The sequence below is a fragment of the Dendrobates tinctorius genome, unplaced genomic scaffold (genome assembly GCF_039654945.1).
Source record: "Dendrobates tinctorius isolate UK_male_01 unplaced genomic scaffold, ASM3965494v1 ptg000022l, whole genome shotgun sequence".
Taxonomy (NCBI): domain Eukaryota; kingdom Metazoa; phylum Chordata; class Amphibia; order Anura; family Dendrobatidae; genus Dendrobates; species Dendrobates tinctorius.
The window spans coordinates 20,075,360-20,092,690 of NW_027361690.1; the positions used below are offsets into that span (position 1 = coordinate 20,075,360).

General features: G+C 44.8%; 1 protein-coding gene across 1 annotated transcript in view; it reads right to left on the reverse strand.

Annotated features, from left to right (window-relative positions):
• The window catches only part of CEP152 (centrosomal protein 152), a 116,767-nt gene that overhangs the window by 57,494 nt on the left and 41,942 nt on the right, over positions 1-17,331 (reverse strand). Inside the window, exons 7-14 of the mRNA XM_073568457.1 lie at positions 11,393-11,533; positions 10,498-10,637; positions 2,475-2,675; positions 2,183-2,330; positions 1,827-1,918; positions 1,576-1,730; positions 1,080-1,287; positions 863-961 (exon numbers count right to left, since the gene is read on the reverse strand). Coding sequence (XP_073424558.1) covers positions 863-961; positions 1,080-1,287; positions 1,576-1,730; positions 1,827-1,918; positions 2,183-2,330; positions 2,475-2,675; positions 10,498-10,637; positions 11,393-11,533 — 1,184 coding nt within the window. The remainder of the gene's footprint in view (positions 1-862; positions 962-1,079; positions 1,288-1,575; positions 1,731-1,826; positions 1,919-2,182; positions 2,331-2,474; positions 2,676-10,497; positions 10,638-11,392; positions 11,534-17,331) is intronic.

The following is a 17,331-nucleotide window of genomic DNA, read 5'->3' on the forward strand; positions in this document are numbered from 1 at the left end:
ACCTTGCAAAACCAGCGTGTACGCCGGTTTCCAAGGTAAACAGCGGGTATCCAAGAGCCGCGGCTCCTGGATACCTGATGTCTACATTAGAAACCAGCGTCGCTGATCGCTGGTCTCTCGCTGCCACACAAAGCGATGCGTGCTGGCCAGCGGGAGACCAACGATCAAAAAATGGCCCAGGTCGATCGAGCACAATCAGCGATACCCGGCAGGGGGGCCGGTCGCTTATCCCCATCACACAGTGTGGAGTCACAACATCAGCGATCTCGCTAGCGAGATCGCTATGTGTGACGGGGCCTTTAGCTCTGAAGCCACACTCACCCTGTGCTCCCTGCTGGTTCTTCACACTTTGATATTTCACATACAAGCGGTGAAGGTGCGGGTAGGGAGCGCAGAATGAGCCAGGGAACACAGAACAAGCCATTATCGTTCACAGAATGTACTGTAATGGCTGGTTCTGTGTTCCCTGGCAAAACATTCACAGCCAGCTTGTATGTGATAAGTAAATGTGCAAATTGGAAGCTAGGAAATGTCACATACAAGCTGTGAAAGAGCAGGCAGAGCGCACAGGGCGAATGAAACAAGCCATGACAGTGCAAACAGGCACACAGAGATCAGGCTTTGTCAGGGGCTTTCAGAACCAATCCAAGAATCCTGATCAGTGAAAGCAGGAAAGTTAGGGAGCAGCATCAATATCACAGTAAGTAGCTCTAAAAAAGCACATGAAGCGATAATTTAAAACAGTAAAATGGATACGAGCCTTTATAGGTTTTTCTGTAACGCTTATGCAAATACATTTTAGTCTCCCAGTAGCCCTTTGAACTAAACAAATATACAATACATCTACTGTTTGATATTCAACCTCGATTTCTTGCTGAAGCTTTTCCACTTGCAGTCTATAAAACTCCAGGTTCGTTTCAGATGTAGATTGCAACTGAGTATCACAGTTCCTTGAATTAGCCTAGTGACCGGATTTAAAAAAAAAAAAAAAAAAAAAAAAAAAAAGGAAAAAAGTACAATCAAAAGAAGGTCCTTCCATCCATCCAGAGAGACATCAAGCTCTAGGAATAGACAATCACCTTGCATTCCTTGGCCTCTTTTTCAGCGCTTTCAAGTAGCTTTTTCAGTTCCTCAGTTTTTGATTGATATCCTTTCAGATCTGATTGCAGCTGAACAATCTGCTGCCGTTTTGTTTTATTACTGTTCAAGCAGCGTTCAAGCTCAGCTTTCAGCTCTATTGTGATCTCATCAGAAGAAAGGTCTTTCCTGAGACCAGTATGCCTCGTCCTTCACATATATAACGACAAGAAAAAACATCAAATACTGGAAAACATCATAACATAAGTAGTTGCTGGAAAACATACAAAAATACACGTGTCGCAATTCTAAATATGTGCACCACGACGTGGAAGCAGCCCTGACCAATAGGAACAACCACCGTATTTTTAGTCCTATCAAGTTCTACATGATGACTTGTCCATGACATGCATTGAAAATAGTAAATAAGTTTTTTTTTTAAAAAAATGTCACAGATTGAGCTAGACATTAGACATTATTTAAAGCATAGGAAAGTACCTGTTGAATTGGGATTTCTGCCAATTAACTTTCCTAATGCCCAGATCCACATAAGAGTCAGATAGTTCTTGTTCCTCTTCGCCATTGATAAAAACTCCCATTTTGGCAGCAGACTCGTACATGGTAATTTGCTCTTTTAATTCATTTATTTCTGCCTAAATAACAAAGATATAACTTTCACTATGTAGGCATCTTTAAAACGTGAAAAACTAGATATTACAAACATTTTTTTCTAAGACACAAATACTAACCTGCAAAGCCTTATTCATGCCATCACCCAATAATTTGGAAGACTGCAGTTGCTGAAGCTGAATCCGTAACTGAGTGGCCTCCTGAATCGAGCCTAAAAAAGGGTGAACAAGAAAATGAACAACAAATGCTACTCAATTATTTAAAAATGTAAAATATATTCCTATAGTGGATGCATTATTTAGCCGCACAGATAAATATGTCAGCACCTTCAGGGCAAATGATTGTGCTTGGTTAACACCTTATCCGAGAACGCTCGCTAATCAATAGTTCTCACCCATTTACGTTTTACACACACAAAAAAAATAGCAAAACTAATATAACTTTGCACATAAACCGATAGTAAAGTCATCCTTACCTGTATGTAAGAGATTAGCACATTGCTTTTGACTTTCTTCCAGGCTCTTGGTCAGGCGGTTTATAATCTCTGTTTTTTCCATCTTGATTTGTTCTTGGTTTCTCTCGGAAAGTTTCACTTGTTGCTCCAGGCGATTACAGATTTCTTTCTTTGATAAATAAGGATTAAGAAAAATCATTAACAATCCAGATAAGAGAATTCAAAGACATATAACTACAGAAGTATGGCACTATTAACATGGCCTCAGTCAAGAGATCAGGCGCTTTATTAACACGTGACTCACGGATTATACCTGCTCGGTAAGTGCGCCATTAACCTCATCCAGCGTCTGCTGCAGGGAAAGCAATTGCTCTTCGTTCTTCTTCTTAAGCATGGAAACAACAGCCTCGTGTTGTTCTCTAGCTCTGTGGATCGAGTCAGAACGTCGCAGGTCCATGACTTGCTGCTGCATACTGTCCATTGCAAGCTTGGCAACTTTTAGCTCCTTCCTTAACTACGTAAATGAAGAATTCAGTACAATTAGGTTTGAATCAATTTTGTTTCTTCTTTTACCAAGAGCACGACAGTGCCAACATTAATTCTAACATGTTACATCCTAAGAGAATTAGCAACATCATTATATAACAGGTTCCGTCACATGCAGCTTTCACACTGCGTTCAGGCACCCATTCAGCGACTCCGTCAGGGCATACGTCCGAACACCCCTGCCCCCCCCCAACACGGAGTCATAGACCAACAGCGTACGCGTGCTCTGTTGGGCATTATTTTTGGGCATCTATGCCTACTGGAGACAGATACCCAGATGTATGAGCACTGGAAGAGGGAGGGAAGTCTTAAAAGGCTTTACTATTCTGTAGTCTTAGGCCCCATTTACGTGCCAAGCATGTCCACCATCAAGGAATATATAACCTAAACATTGTATTCTAAAGTAGGCAAAAATCAGCATATCAAATATTTTATCGTATAAAAACGGGACAATACAGATGAAGTAAAAGGTGGGTAATATCTGGAAATATACCGTTGTGCTCAAAAGTTTACATACCCCGACAGAATTTTTGCTTTCTTGGCCTTTTTTCAGAGAATATGAATGATAACACCAAAACTTTTTCTCCACTCATGATTAGTGGTTGGGTGAAGCCATTTATTGTCAAACTACTGTGTTTTCTCTTTTTTATATAGTATAGAGCAGCATTACCTTGGGAAAATAAGTCCAGAAACCCACTACACCCACCAAATGTTTCACAACTAAATGCTTTGTCCATCCTGTGAGGAGTTCAATCCTCCTTTTTTCCATTACATTATTATCCTCATATATGTTGCATATATTTTTTGATGAATCCCTGAGTATTGTTCCATATATTATTCAGCAGCAGCAGAACACATATGGTCAATTGGGATTTCATTCCACTACTCTCCAGGTATAACTTTGATCTCATCTGTATGTTACCGTTTTTATATATATATATTTTTTATGTACACTGCCAAGGGTTGCATAATGCCAGGTAGTGAGAAACCCAAAATGGAAGAATTTAAAACTATAAGGATAACTACATGATACTGACCATATAGGACAAGCCACTGCCTTCCCCCCCCAACCACGAAAAACGTGAGTTTCGCTGACCCTGGGCAGTATATGAATACAGTTTTCCTTTTCACTTGATATTTACTTATTACATGATATATATGTCTCTTTCTTATTTATCACGATCAATGATTTATTGCATGAACTACAATATGTACTCTAACAGTCTGGGATATCTAGCCCTTATTTTCCATTCACGCACACCCTTCCACCTCCCCTATTTTATATATTTTTTTAATCATGTCTCGTGTTGTATGCTCTTCTTAATTTTGTCTTGTACAATAAAACATTTGATAATCTGATTTTTGGCGACTTTTGCATACAATGTTTAGGTTATATAATTTCGTGGAATACACTTCAAAAGGTTGAAATCAATAAGTGAGCGTGGCCTACCCTTACAGAATTATGTCAACACATCAATGACAAACAGTTCTCGCTAATCTGTGCAGCATCATACTTGAAAGTATCAGAGTCCAAAAATAACCCAACTGAGTCCAAAAACAATAGCTCTGACAGGAATTCAAAAAGGTATGCTCCAAGAGCGAGGGGGAAAATACAAAACAAAAAATAGAATTAGTGTTACCGGTAATTCGGTTTCCAGGAACCTTCCACGACAGCCATATCGGAGGATGTCGCCCCGCCCTAATGGGGGACAGGAAATGCACAAGAGTTTAAATAACCCTCCCCTTTCTGCTATATGCAGTGTTTTTTCTCGACATACTAGCATGTATAGTTACCACCAAGGTGTAGGAATCATCCAATAAGAGTATCAGATAGGGAGGGAAATTAGTGCCGTCATGGAAAGTTCCTAGAAACCGAATTACCGGTAAGACTAATTCTATTTTCTTTAGTCACCTTCCAGGACAGCCATATCGGAGAAATACCAACAACTAATTTCTTAGGGAGGGACAACAGCCTGCAGAACATATCTGCCAAACGTTAAATCCCTGTTAAAATTTAGTGTATAGTGTCTGCTGAATGTATGTACAGACGACCAGGTGGCGGCTCTGCATATCTGCTCAGAAGATGCGTTCCCTCTTCCTGCCCATGATATTGATACTGACGAGCAGAGTGGGCTTTCAGAGATGTAGGAGGAGGAACGTTCTGTGAAGAGTAGGTGAGGCTGATAGCTTGCCTGATCCAATTCGTGATTGTAATTTTTGCCGCCTTTTTTGCCTTTATTCCGACCGGAAATTTGAATCAATAAAGTCTGGTCAATCCTCCAACTCTCCATCTGCTGGAGGTAGAAGAGAACTACTCTACAGACGTCGAGGGTGTGAAAGACTTCTTCTTTCGTGTTGGAGGGGTTTGCACAGAAGGAAGGTAATACAATGTCCTGGAACCTATGAAAGTTTGAGACTACCTTAGGCATAAAGGAGGGATTTAACCTTAGGAAGATGATATCTTCCGTGATGGTCAAGTATTGCTCCTGTATTGAAAGTGCTTGTAATTCTCCTATGCGCCTTGCGGTAGTAATTGCTACCAAAAACACAGTTTTTAGTGTTAAGTTTTCCAGAGCCGTGGAAGACAGTGGCTCAACGGTTCCCTGGTCGAGCCTTTGAGAACTAGGTTCAAGTCCCACAGAGAAACTGACTACAGAATCTGGGACGGATTCTAGTTGCTGAGGTTATGAATCGCTTGATCCAGCGATGGCTTGCCAGATCTTGATTGTAAAATGAACTAAGAGCTGATACCTGTACCTTTAGTGTACTAGGAGTGAGCCCTAGAACTAAGCAGTCTTGAAGAAATTCTAAGATCTGTGATATTAGGATTAGGGCACTTAGGGAACACCAAGATGAGAACATCTTCCAAACCTTCCCGTAAATGGCATTAGTCATGCTCAGCCTAGAATGGCCGGTGGCCCTGTAGAGTTTGGATTACTTCCTCGGAAAAGCCTTAAGCCATTAGAATTCTGGCTTCAGTAGCCAGGCCGCAAGGTTCATTCCGGGTCTGGGTGCAGTAGAGGGTCTTCGTAAAGGAGACTGGCCCTCTAGGGGCAGAAGTATTGGGTCTTTCTGAGCCATGTTCCGTAGGGCTCCGTACCAGCTTTTCCCTGGCCACAAGGGAGCCACTAGGATTGTAGCAACTTGTTCTGCCCGTATCTTCTGCAGTGTTCTCGCTACCGTGGGAATCAGAGGGAAGGTGTAAGCCAGATTGAACTGCCACGGATGGTAGAAGGCATCTACTCCCCATGCTCCGTCGGTGGGACTGAGGGAAAAAAGTTTCCACCTTCGCGTTTTGACCGCTGGCAAAAAGGGTCCCCATCGGGATTTTCCCATCTTGACACCAGAGGCAAAAATACTACTTGGCCTAGGCTCCATTCCCCGGAATGAACATCCTTCCTGCTGACGAAGTTAGCCTGCTGATATGGACAACCGACGTTTCTCTGCGCAAGAAAAATTTCTTGCAGCTACCAATTTTTTGGTTGAAGAATTACATGCCTCCTTGGTGTCGGATGTAGGACACTGTAGTTGCATTGTCTGGGCAGACACGTACATAATGATTTGGACAAGGGTTGATGCTGCTTTCAACGCTTCCTCCACAGTTTTCAGTTCTCTGACATTTGAGGAGCTGGCTCTGATGTCTGGGGGCCATACCCCCTGAAAGTGTGATTTCTCCACCATAGCACCCCAGACTCTCTGGCTGGCATCTGTGGTGACAATTTCCAGGGAGAGCCGATCCCAGCTGACGCCCCGCTGGAGGTTCTGGTAGTCCAGCCACCATAGGAGAGACGCCTTCACATGACCAGGAAGAGGGGTTCTCTTGGTCAGAGTATTCCGATTTTTCTTCGAACACCGGAGTACATAGGACAGAAGGAACCGAGTATTGGCTTGAGCCCAGGAAACAGTTTGGACGCACGCTGCAAGCGAACCTAGGAAGGACACAGTCTCAGGGTTGGTGCTCTTTTGTCTCCAACCTGGAGGACCTCTGAACAAGTTAGAGTTGTCGTTCCTTGGGTAAGAAAGATGTTCGCCTTCCTGAGTCCAGGAGTATCCCCAAGAACTTCTTCCCTGGCGAAGGAAGGTCTGATTTCTCCAGGTTGGGGATCCAACCCAAGGACTGTAAAATCTTCAGGGACTTTCCTACGTCCTGGTTCAGGCGAGACATGGATGCAGCCCTTATTAGAAGGTCGTCTAGGTATGGGACAATGCAAATCCCCTGCTGGCAAATGAAGATCATTGCCTCTGCCATTATCTTGGTAAACACTCGAGGGGCTGGTGACACCCCAAACGGCAGGAGGTTGAACTGGTAGTGGTTGACCCGGGGACCCTGGAAAACCGCAAACCTGAGGAATTCCATGTGGTCTGGATGAATCGGGACATGATAGTAAGCGTCCCTCAGGTCTATTGTGGCCAACACCCAATTTGTCTTATGAGGCGGATTGCCGACTTAACCGACTCCGTCCTGAATCATCTGTACTTTACCACTTGGTTCAAGGGTTTTAAGTTTATTATAACCCTGCTTTCCTGAGGGTTTTACAATTATGAAGAGGCGAGAGTAGTGGCTTCTGCCCATCTCCTGTCGATTTGCCCGCTGATCTCCCACTCTGGTCCCGGACCTGCTCCAAGCCGCCCATCAATCGACACCCGACGGGAGCAGTCACGCATAGCGTGGAACTGGGGAGATCGCCTTGCAGAAGTGTCTTTATGTCTGACAGCAAAGATTTTTGGAGGTACGCCTGCAAGGACGTCACTCTTAGGCATTGAGGGGGAGGACTCTCGAACCTCAATCTCAGTCCATTGTGAAAGGTGCAAATAACCCATTGGTTTGAGGTTATGGATTGCAACGATTATGAAATTCAAGGGTCGGCCCCTGACCGGAGAACCGTGAATTCTGGGAGGACTGGTCACGGGGAGGGAGACGAAAAAATCGTTTCCTAGGTTCCGGAAGAAAATTTTTATCAGTTGCTTTCTCTAGGATATCATCCAGAGCTTGGCCACATAATTTCCCTGAAAGGGAAACGTATGGACGTTTGACAAAATCTCCACCCCCACCTTTCATCTACAGAGTTCCCCTGGCTGAGTTGGAGAGATAAATGCATGACCCGTGACCTGCGATTGCAGGCTAGTCTCCCATTCGGGTCCCGGCCCAGGCTCAATCTGCTTAGCAGCCACCACCTGCCGAACCTAGAAGGGCCGGTTGACACCGCAGATTTTGCTGCTACCCGGACGGACTCAGCAGAAGCATCCGCTAGGAACCCGGTCGCTTTTGTAATAGGGAAAGAGTCAAGGGTTTCTTCCCTGGAGGTCCCGAGTGAGGTGATCCTCTAGCGGACGCCACCAGCAGACAGGGACCCGGCTACACATGTAGAAGCTATATTGGCCTTAAGAAAGGGTTGTGGAGGCATCCCAGGATTTCCTGAGCAAGCTTGCCATTGAGAGTTACCCTTAAATGCAAGAGCCGCTCTCCTGCACATCCACTTTAGGGACTTCCCATAAGTAGCCCTCTCCGTCCAAGGGAAAAACCGATTCCTCAATTCTGAGGTGACACCAAGTCTCTCTCGGGAGGGGCCCATTACCAACCGTGAAGGCTTCAGCCCCTCCAAACATCTCATCATATACAGAGAATTCCACTTCCTCCCGTACTAACTAATCTGGTCTCTCATTCCCGTCCCGACCCAGCCTCAAGCTGCTTAGTGGCCGTGACAATGTAGTCACGCTCAGCCTAGAATGGCCGCAGGCACCTTCGGACAAGAGATAGTATTCCCAGATCTGAGGGTGGAAGTGGAACCCTCATTTTCACCAACCATCCTCTGAGTTAGAGGTATCAAATTCACCCGAGTCAATCAGATTACACAGGTGCCGATTTTCTTAGCAGGAGGGAGCTGTGGCTGGGAAAATGTCGTCATAGAAGATTGGACTTCATGTCCGATGAGAGTTTTTATACTGTCCAGTAGGGAGGGCTGCTCTGTACGTAATACATTGTCCGTGCAGGGCTGACAAAGCTACCCCTATATGAAGAGGGAGGCCTGGAACCACACCTGGTTTATTCTTTTTAGGGTCAGAGGCCTTGTCTCCTTACGAGAGAGAAGGCATACAAAGCCACCTCCGAGACTACTTTGGACAGAAAAGGGGGGACCCACCCGCTACTTACAGTAGGAGGGTGACGTGTGTCCGCAGTAGCCGACAGTAAGGGTTTGTCGCCGTCCATGGTCAGACAGCCACAGTCACTGTACAGATAATGGCCTTACCTGGACGCACCTGGACCAGGATTAGAATAACCGAGGTCCATCAACGTGTTGTGTGCTACTCCTCTCAATCACCTCTCCCCACAGCTGAATTCCCCAGCTGCTCAGCGGCTGTCCCTGAACATTCAGCGGTGCTCCATCCTCTGACGAGAGCATTCACACTCCGCCCAGAAGGGCCGGTGGCTGGGGCCCCGGACCGCGCCCACAGTCGCGTGTGCGTTCCTGCCTGGCACGCAGGTGGAAGGCAAACCGGAAGTTTGGCCCCAGTCCCGATGCCACCTCCGGTGTGCGTGCCCGGATAGCATGCCGCATGGGGAGGACGCCGGGGAGCTCCAGGAGGACCCGGCCTCACAGCACCGCCCCGCTTTACCGCGCTGAGGGGGCGGGCAAGGGTCCCGAGTACCACCAAAGTGGAGACGGGAGCAGCCTTCCTACGGAGGAGAGCAGAGCCCCCGACCGTTGACTGCCCGGCGTTACAGGTATCTGATGCTGTAGTGCCTCCGGTCACCGGCCACGGCAGCACTATCAGGACCTCTTCATGCCGCATAGGGGACAGGAAAAACACTGGATATAGCAGGAAGGGGAGGGTTTTTTAACATCTTGTGCATTTCCTGTCCCCCATTAGGGTGGGGCGACATCCTCCGATATGGCTGCCGTGGAAGGTGACTAGAGAAAACATAACTAACACAACTCCTTTAGAAAGGGTCCACATTACACTCTCTGTAGATCAGTCAATCCAGGGGTTATGTATGGATTCCATATCGTAGTACGGTATTCAAAATTGCCGGTGGATGTATCAGCAAAAATAAAACTTGGACTCAATTTCACTCTTTTTCTTTGATTTGGTCTTTTCTTGTTGAAAACAACATGCAGTGACCTACCCTATTGTTTCTGACAAAAGATAGGAGCTGCCATCGAACGTACTGAAATGTAACCCCCAAATGGAATGATCACAGATAAAAATAACGTGATGTGAACTCTCCCCTAAAGGGGTCAAGCAGCAGTGGGTGATGCCAGTACATGATGTTAGAGAACCCTTTAATTCACAATAAATGCAAAACTGAAAGGTGCATACAAAAAAAATAAAAAAATAGCCAGTAAAGTTACTGTAAAAGAAATTAGTATTAAAAAAAAATTGCTAAAGTATGTTCTGCAGGAAATATTATAGAACCAAGTCAAAGTAGCTTTTGGTCTATGTCGTGCATTGATATCCGATTTCTCCAGGGAGATAGCAACTCAGTGGAGTTAGAAAAAAAAAAAAAAAAAAAACAACAACAACAAGGATTCTTGCAGCCATATTTTGTAGAAATTGGACATGCTTTTTTATATTATAGCATGAAATCCAACAGGCATGTAGACACCAGTCACGCGTGCACTTCGGGTCTTCAAGGACCCATATTCATAGAATATTCCTATTATACTTCTCTTACATCTCATGCCCTAATATTGCGCGTGTAAATAAATTGGCTAAAACAATCCAGTCATATAGACTTGAACTTAATGGCTCAGACAGGAATTGAACAGATCCTCAGTAATTTTACTTACCTGCTCTTCATTTGTGGTCAGACCATTAACGGTCTTCTCCAGGGCGGTAATCTGGCCTCGTAACTGAAGCTCTACTTCTTTGCTATTCTGAAACAAATTCTGGGATTCTTGAAGACTCATTGCCACTCCGTCTTTTTCATCTTAATATTGAAAGTTGTAAGAAGCATTTATAAAAACAATATACATTATTTTATATAAAATGAATGGAGGAAACAGAATTCAAACCTACCAAATTTCAATTAAAATTAATAAAATATATTTACTCAAAATCATTTAAAGCTAACAAAGTGTGTTTGAACCAATCCCCTCCAAAACCATAAGAACCTCCCTGACTAAGGAGATCTATCTTCCGAAACGCGCATCGGGGCGCGTTCTAGGACACTCCACACAGCGCATATAGGCTTACAGGTATTTTTTATTACACAGCAAGTTGTTATATATTTTTTTTTGTGATTAGGTTACACTATTAGTGTATTAATGTTTGCACAGTTGCACTACAGCACTTTGAGCACATGATTTTACACACAGGTATGGTTAATCAAATATGTACACATATGATTAATTACCTGGTTTATTAATTAAGCCTTATGTTATGGATCGGCATTTTCTGTTTCCATACATATATTGGTAATGTGGTTGTGTATTTTACTTTTTATGCACTTGTATGTTGTGCCAAAATTTTAATAAAGGCATTTTTTATTGAGCATTGTGTTACCGGAACTTTTTTATTATAAAACATAAATAATTTTATTTGTATGGATATAGATATATTTTAAAGAATTTTGGTTTTCCCTGCGGGATTTTTTCTATCCATCCTGGAGTATTTGTTTATTATTTTATATGTAGTTTCCCAGAAATATTAACATCCCACCAAGATATTATTAGAGTTTGTTACCTTTCACTATGGTAAGCTGGTGATTGAGGTATCTCATGTCTCGCTCACATTCTTCCAGCTTGGCACTTAATTCTTCTAGTTGTCTCCCTCTCGCTTTGTACAGAACTTGTAACTGCACAAACTGCATTTTATTTGATGTACCTAAAACGACATAAGAAGCGATTACACAAGTCTGCGACTAACAAGCGGTTTGATTATTTTCACATAATTTCCATGTATTTTGGCATTTTGATAACGAAAAAAATATTAAAAAAAAATCCTAAAAGTCAGGACTTGCCACAAACCTATAGGTTCTTCTGCAAACTCTGGTGTGAATCATCGTCAGGCAGCTTATTTTCATTCCATATTAACATCAATAGGAACTGCGTGATTGGCTGGTGTCAGTCAGGTGGTTAGTGATGTAATTAAAGGTCCTTATGCTTTCAAAAAACTCGCATTGGAAATTCATTCATCAACCATGTTTCCCCAAATTAGTGCTATGGCTTTGTGGAAGTGTATTAATTCGCCTGACCGTTTCTGTCTCATTTGTGGGGAATATACAGTGTTGAATTAACAGCTGAATATTACAGACTTTGTGAATATACTTTGCATACTTCAGACTAAAACTTGGAGATCAAGATGAGGTTTGGGCGCCTCAAAGTGTGCAAACGGTGTGTTGAGGACCTCCGAAATTGGTTCAAGAAAAAAGTTTTCCATTATGGGATTCCTAAGGTATGGCGACAGCAAAAGAAACAGTGACGAATGTTACTTTTGTTCATACAATGTGAAAGGGTATAATTGCAAATGGAAGCATTCCATTTCCTACCCCAATCTTCACTCAGCAATTCGTCCCATCCCCCATGGGATATACCAGTACACAGGGCCCCTGCTACCGTGGAAGAGATACTTAGCTCCGATGAAGGTGGAATCATACCTGAACCAGATGACGAATCAAGTTCTGATTTTGAAGATGATACAAGACTAATTTTTTTTCCCCCAGGAGGAGATGAAGGATTTAGTAAGAGACTTTAATCTTCCCAAATATGCCGCTGACTTGGATCAAGGCTCAAAAGCAAGAATTTAATATTACCAGGAGTGTCTTTTTCATGGTTCAGACATCGTGAAAAGGCGTTTGCTCCTTACTTAAACCAATTTGTCTTCCTGGGTAATTACATCTATGTTGAAGGTTTGATGATGGGTCAATTCAAAATCCAATAAGATTCAGCGCAATGGCGTCTTTTAATAGATTCTTCGAAAAGAAGTCTCAAAGCAGTTTTACTCCACAACGGCGGGTTTTACGCTTCCATCCCTGTAGGTCATTCCGTACACTTGAAGTAAACCTTCGAGAACTTAGAATTGGTTCTTCGTAAACTTAAATATGAAGAACACGGTTGGCAAGTGTGTGGGGATTTGAAGATATTGTGCATGCTGCTGAGGCAACAAACTCGGCATACCAAATACCCTCGTTTTCTATGTCTGTGGGACAGTAGAGACTGAAAATCACTAGACCAAGAAGAGTTGGCAGCCGTGGGTGCACACAGTCTGTGAAAAAAATGTCCTCCGAGAAACTTTGATACCTCCCTATAAAGTTCTTCTACAAACTCTCCACATAAAATTGGGCTTGGTGAAGCAATTCATAAAATCACTTCCAACAGATGGGGAATGCTTCAAATACTTGGTCTCCAAGTTTCCAAGCCTCTCGGAGGCAAAATTGAAGCAAGGTGTGTTTATCAGACCAGACATTAGAAGGCTTATAGCTGATAAAAAGTTTGTCAATACCATGACGGATCCTCAAAAAGAAGTATGGATTGTATTTAAAGAGGTCGTAGAGAAATTTTTAGGCAACAAAACAGATCCTGACTACAAAAAGATCATCGGACGAATGCTGAAAGCATTTCAAGCTTTAGGTTGAATGAGGAGTTTGAAAACGGAGATTAGACCTACAGGTAATGTTATTTCCAGGAGTCCATCCTGACAGCACCATGGGGTTGTCCTTTCATCCTTCCAGGGACAGGAAATGCACGAGAGGTTAAAAGGTCCCCTCCCACACCACACTCCAGTGATTTTCCCAAGTACCACACCAGTATGGATGCAATTAAATTTTATTTAAATTTAGTACAAGCATAATGATACCAATACAAATCCTTGGGAGGGAACTACCAGTGCTGTCAGGATGGACTCCTGGAAATAACATTACCGGTAGGTCTAATCTCCGTTTTCCAGGACGTCCTATCCTGACAGCACCATGGGGAATACCAAAGTAGGAATTCGCTTAGGGTGGGACTACTGATTGTAGCACTCTGCGACCAAAGGTCGCCTGGCTAGCTGATAGAGTGTCCAACTTATAGTGTCTGCAGAAAGTATTTGGTGTAGACCAGGTGGCGGCCTTGCATATCTGTTCTACTGAGGCACCCGCCCTCTCTGCCCATGAAGTCGCTATCGCCCTGGTGGAATGAGCCCTAAGCCCCTCAGGTACCGGCAAGCCCTCGGCCTCGTACGCCGAGGAGATTATTGTTGTTATCCACCTCGCTAGAGTCTGTGTAGCCGCACTTCTACCTTTATTTTTGCCGCCGTACTGGACAAATAGTTTTGTGTCCTGTCGCCAGTCCCTGGTGACTTCCAGGTAACGGGTGACCGTACGTCTAACATCCAGAGAATGAAACAATTTTTCTTTATCATTCTTTGGGGCTGGACAAAACGAGGGCAGGATTATTTCTTGGTTTAGATTCTGCGGCGACACTACCTTAGGGAGAAACTTTGGATCTAGTTTGAGTGTAATGTGGTCCTCGAAGATCTGAATGTAGGGATTCTGGATTGAGAGGGCCTGGATCTCACCTAAACGTTTAGATGAGGTGATAGCTACCAAAAAAGCAGTTTTTTGTGTGAGCTTTGAAATGTCTATCTCCGAAATTGGCTCATAAGCGGGCCTACACAGCGTGTTGAGTACCAGATTTAGGTCCCAAGGGGGGACAGTTTTTCTTAATGTGGGTCTTAACCTCTGGGTGGCTTTAATAAATCGCGCAATCCATGGATGGGAGGATAGGGTGAAATTAAAGAAGGTACTTAAGGCCGCTATCTGGACTTTGAGTGTGCTCGGGGTCAAGCCCTTATCTAATCCGGCCTGTAGGAAGTCCAGGATCCGAGGGATATCAGGCCAAGATAGGTCAAAAGGAGCACTACCACTTTCTGTACAGAATCTCTTCCAGATTTTACAATATATTGCTCTCGTCACCAGTTTCCGGCTGGCCTGCAATGTGGAGATCACCTGGTCCGAGAGGCCATTGGACTTTAGGATGTCCCTCTCAGGATCCATGCTGCCAGTTGCAGGCTTCCTGGGTTTGGGTGTAGCACTGGACCCTGGGAGAGCAAGTCTGGTATTATTGGTAGGTGGAGTGGCCCCCTCTGAGCCATCTTTCTGAGGAGGGGAAACCAACTCCGCCTGGGCCAAAAAGGTACGACCAGCATCACCCGAGCTCCTTCCTCCTGGATCTTCCTGAGGACCCTCGGTATTATGGCGATCGGTGGAAAACTTTATAGGAGTCCCCTTCCCCAATTCTAGTCCAGGGCATCGATTTCTTCTGGATGGTCCGCCGGGTTGAGGGAGTAGAACCTCTTCAGCTTGGCGTTTTTTCTTGTCGCAAAGAGGTCCAGCTGGGGTGTCCCCCAGCGATGGCAAAGATCCTTGAAGATCTCTTCTTTTAGCTCCCATTCGGTGTTCGGACTTCTTGTCTGCTTAGATAGTCAGCTATCCTGTTTTGGGAGCCTTCCAGGTGCACTGCTGACAGGGAGCGAGAATTGTTTTCCGCCCAGGTGAGGATGCGAGCTGCTAGCTTCTGAAGTTTCCCGTGCCTTGGGCCCCCCCCTGGTGGCGTAGGAAGGCTACTGTGGTCACGTTGTCCGACATGATCTTTATATGTTGGTTCTGTAGTCTTGACCCGCTTCTCTTCAGAGTCTCCCAAACTGCTCGCAGCTCTCTGTAGTTTGAGGACTGTAAGCTGATACTCTTGGGCCACGTTCCTTGTAAGAATCTTCCTACTAGGTGGGCTCCCCATCCTTCCCTGCTGGCATCTGTAGTGATGGTCACGCATGGAGACAGGATCCAAGGAACCCCCGCTGATGTTTCTGTTGCTGATCCACCATTTCAGAGATGATCTCAGCACCGGAGACGGTCGGAACTTCTTGTCCAGTGAGGACTGCCGTCTGTCCCATTTTGTAAGGATCTCCTTTTGTAGGATTCTTGTGTGAGCCTGGCTCCACATGACACAGGGTATGCATGCGGTTAGGGTGCCCAGGACTTCCATCGCGGTCCTTATCGAAACCTGGTGTTGGCCAAGCTGCCGAACCTTGTCCATGATGGGTTTCTTCTTTACCTCCGGCAAGAACGAGACCCTTCTTCTGGAGTCTAGCATTACCCCTAGGAATTTTTTCTGGGTGCTGGGCCGCAGATCTGATTTTTCTCTGTTTAGGATCCAACCTAGGCTCTCGAGGCTGAAAATTATTGAGCCGAGTTGTTCTTTTAATTCGGACGCTGACTGGGATATTACCAAGAAGTCGTCTAAATAAGGTACAATTATTATGTCTCTTTGTCTTAAGTCTGCCACGACTTCGGCCACAAGTTTTGTAAAAACACGAGGTGCTGATGCCAAGCCGAACGGAAGAGCCTGAAACTGGAAGTGGCAGTGTTTGCCTCCTTTCTCTAGGGCGAAACGCAGGAACCTCTGAGATTGAGGATGGATGGAACGTGATAATATGCGTTCTTTAAATCTATAGTGCACATGGATGCGTTTTGGTCTATTAGCGGGATGGCGGTTTTTAGGGACTCCATTCGGAACCTTTTGTAGCGAACCCATTGATTCAATGGCTTTAAATTTGATAGTTCGGCTTTCCCCCGACGGTTTTTTTTTATCGTGAAGAGTGTAGAAAAGTGGCCCTGACCTCTCTCTACCTCTGGGACAGGAATTACTACTTCTGTCTTTAACAGGTCTCTTATGTCTGCCCATATAGGGTCTAACATGGCCTTGGAACGGGGTTTTGTAACCACAAATCGTGCTGGAGGGGATCTTGTGAACTCGAGGGTATAGCCCTGGGTGATTGTATTGAGGACCCATGGGTTCTGGGAGATGCGCTGCCATGCCCCTGCAAAGTGTTTGAGGCGCCCCCCTACAGGCATGGCATCATTGCCTTCAGCTCCTGGAACTTTGTCCGGAGCGAGACGGGGGAGCTCTACTTCTTCCCCCCCCCTCGAGTACTCCCAGCGAGAAGATTTCCCTTTCCCTCTATATTCCTGCCTCTGGTATGGTCAGGATCTCTGAAAGGGAAATTGCCTCTTTGGTTTTTCCTCTGAAAGTCTTAGTTACTCACCAGTTAACGGTATTTTTCGGAGTCCATGACAGCACCACCTGAGAGAGGGATCCGCCCTTCCTAGGAACAGGAAAACCCACAGATACAAAAAGGGCGGCACCTCTCCCACGCATCAGTTGGATTACAGAGCATAAAAGAGGACCTCCAAGGTTAATGCATGATTATATGTACAACAATATTAATACTTAAATTTTTATCACCCGTGGATATGTACAAAGGGAAGACGTGCACACCCAAATTGACTAAGGGAAGGGAATCTATGGGTGCTGTCATGGACTCCGAAAAATACCGTTAACCGGTAAGTAACTAAGACTTTATTCGGTCGTCCATGACAGCACCACCTGAGAGAATTACAGAGAGTAATCACTACTTTAGGGGGGGGACTACAGCCTGCAGAACCCTGATACCGAAGGAGAGGTCTGCAGAAGCACCCAAGTCTAGCCTATGACGACTATAAAAAGTGCTCGGAGAGGACCAAATGGCCGCCTTACCGATCTGGTCGATGGAGACTTCCGATCTCTCGGCCCACGAGGTCGCCACGGCTCTGGTGGAATGCGCCTTCAATTTCTCCGGAGCTACTCTACCTTTTGAGGTATAAG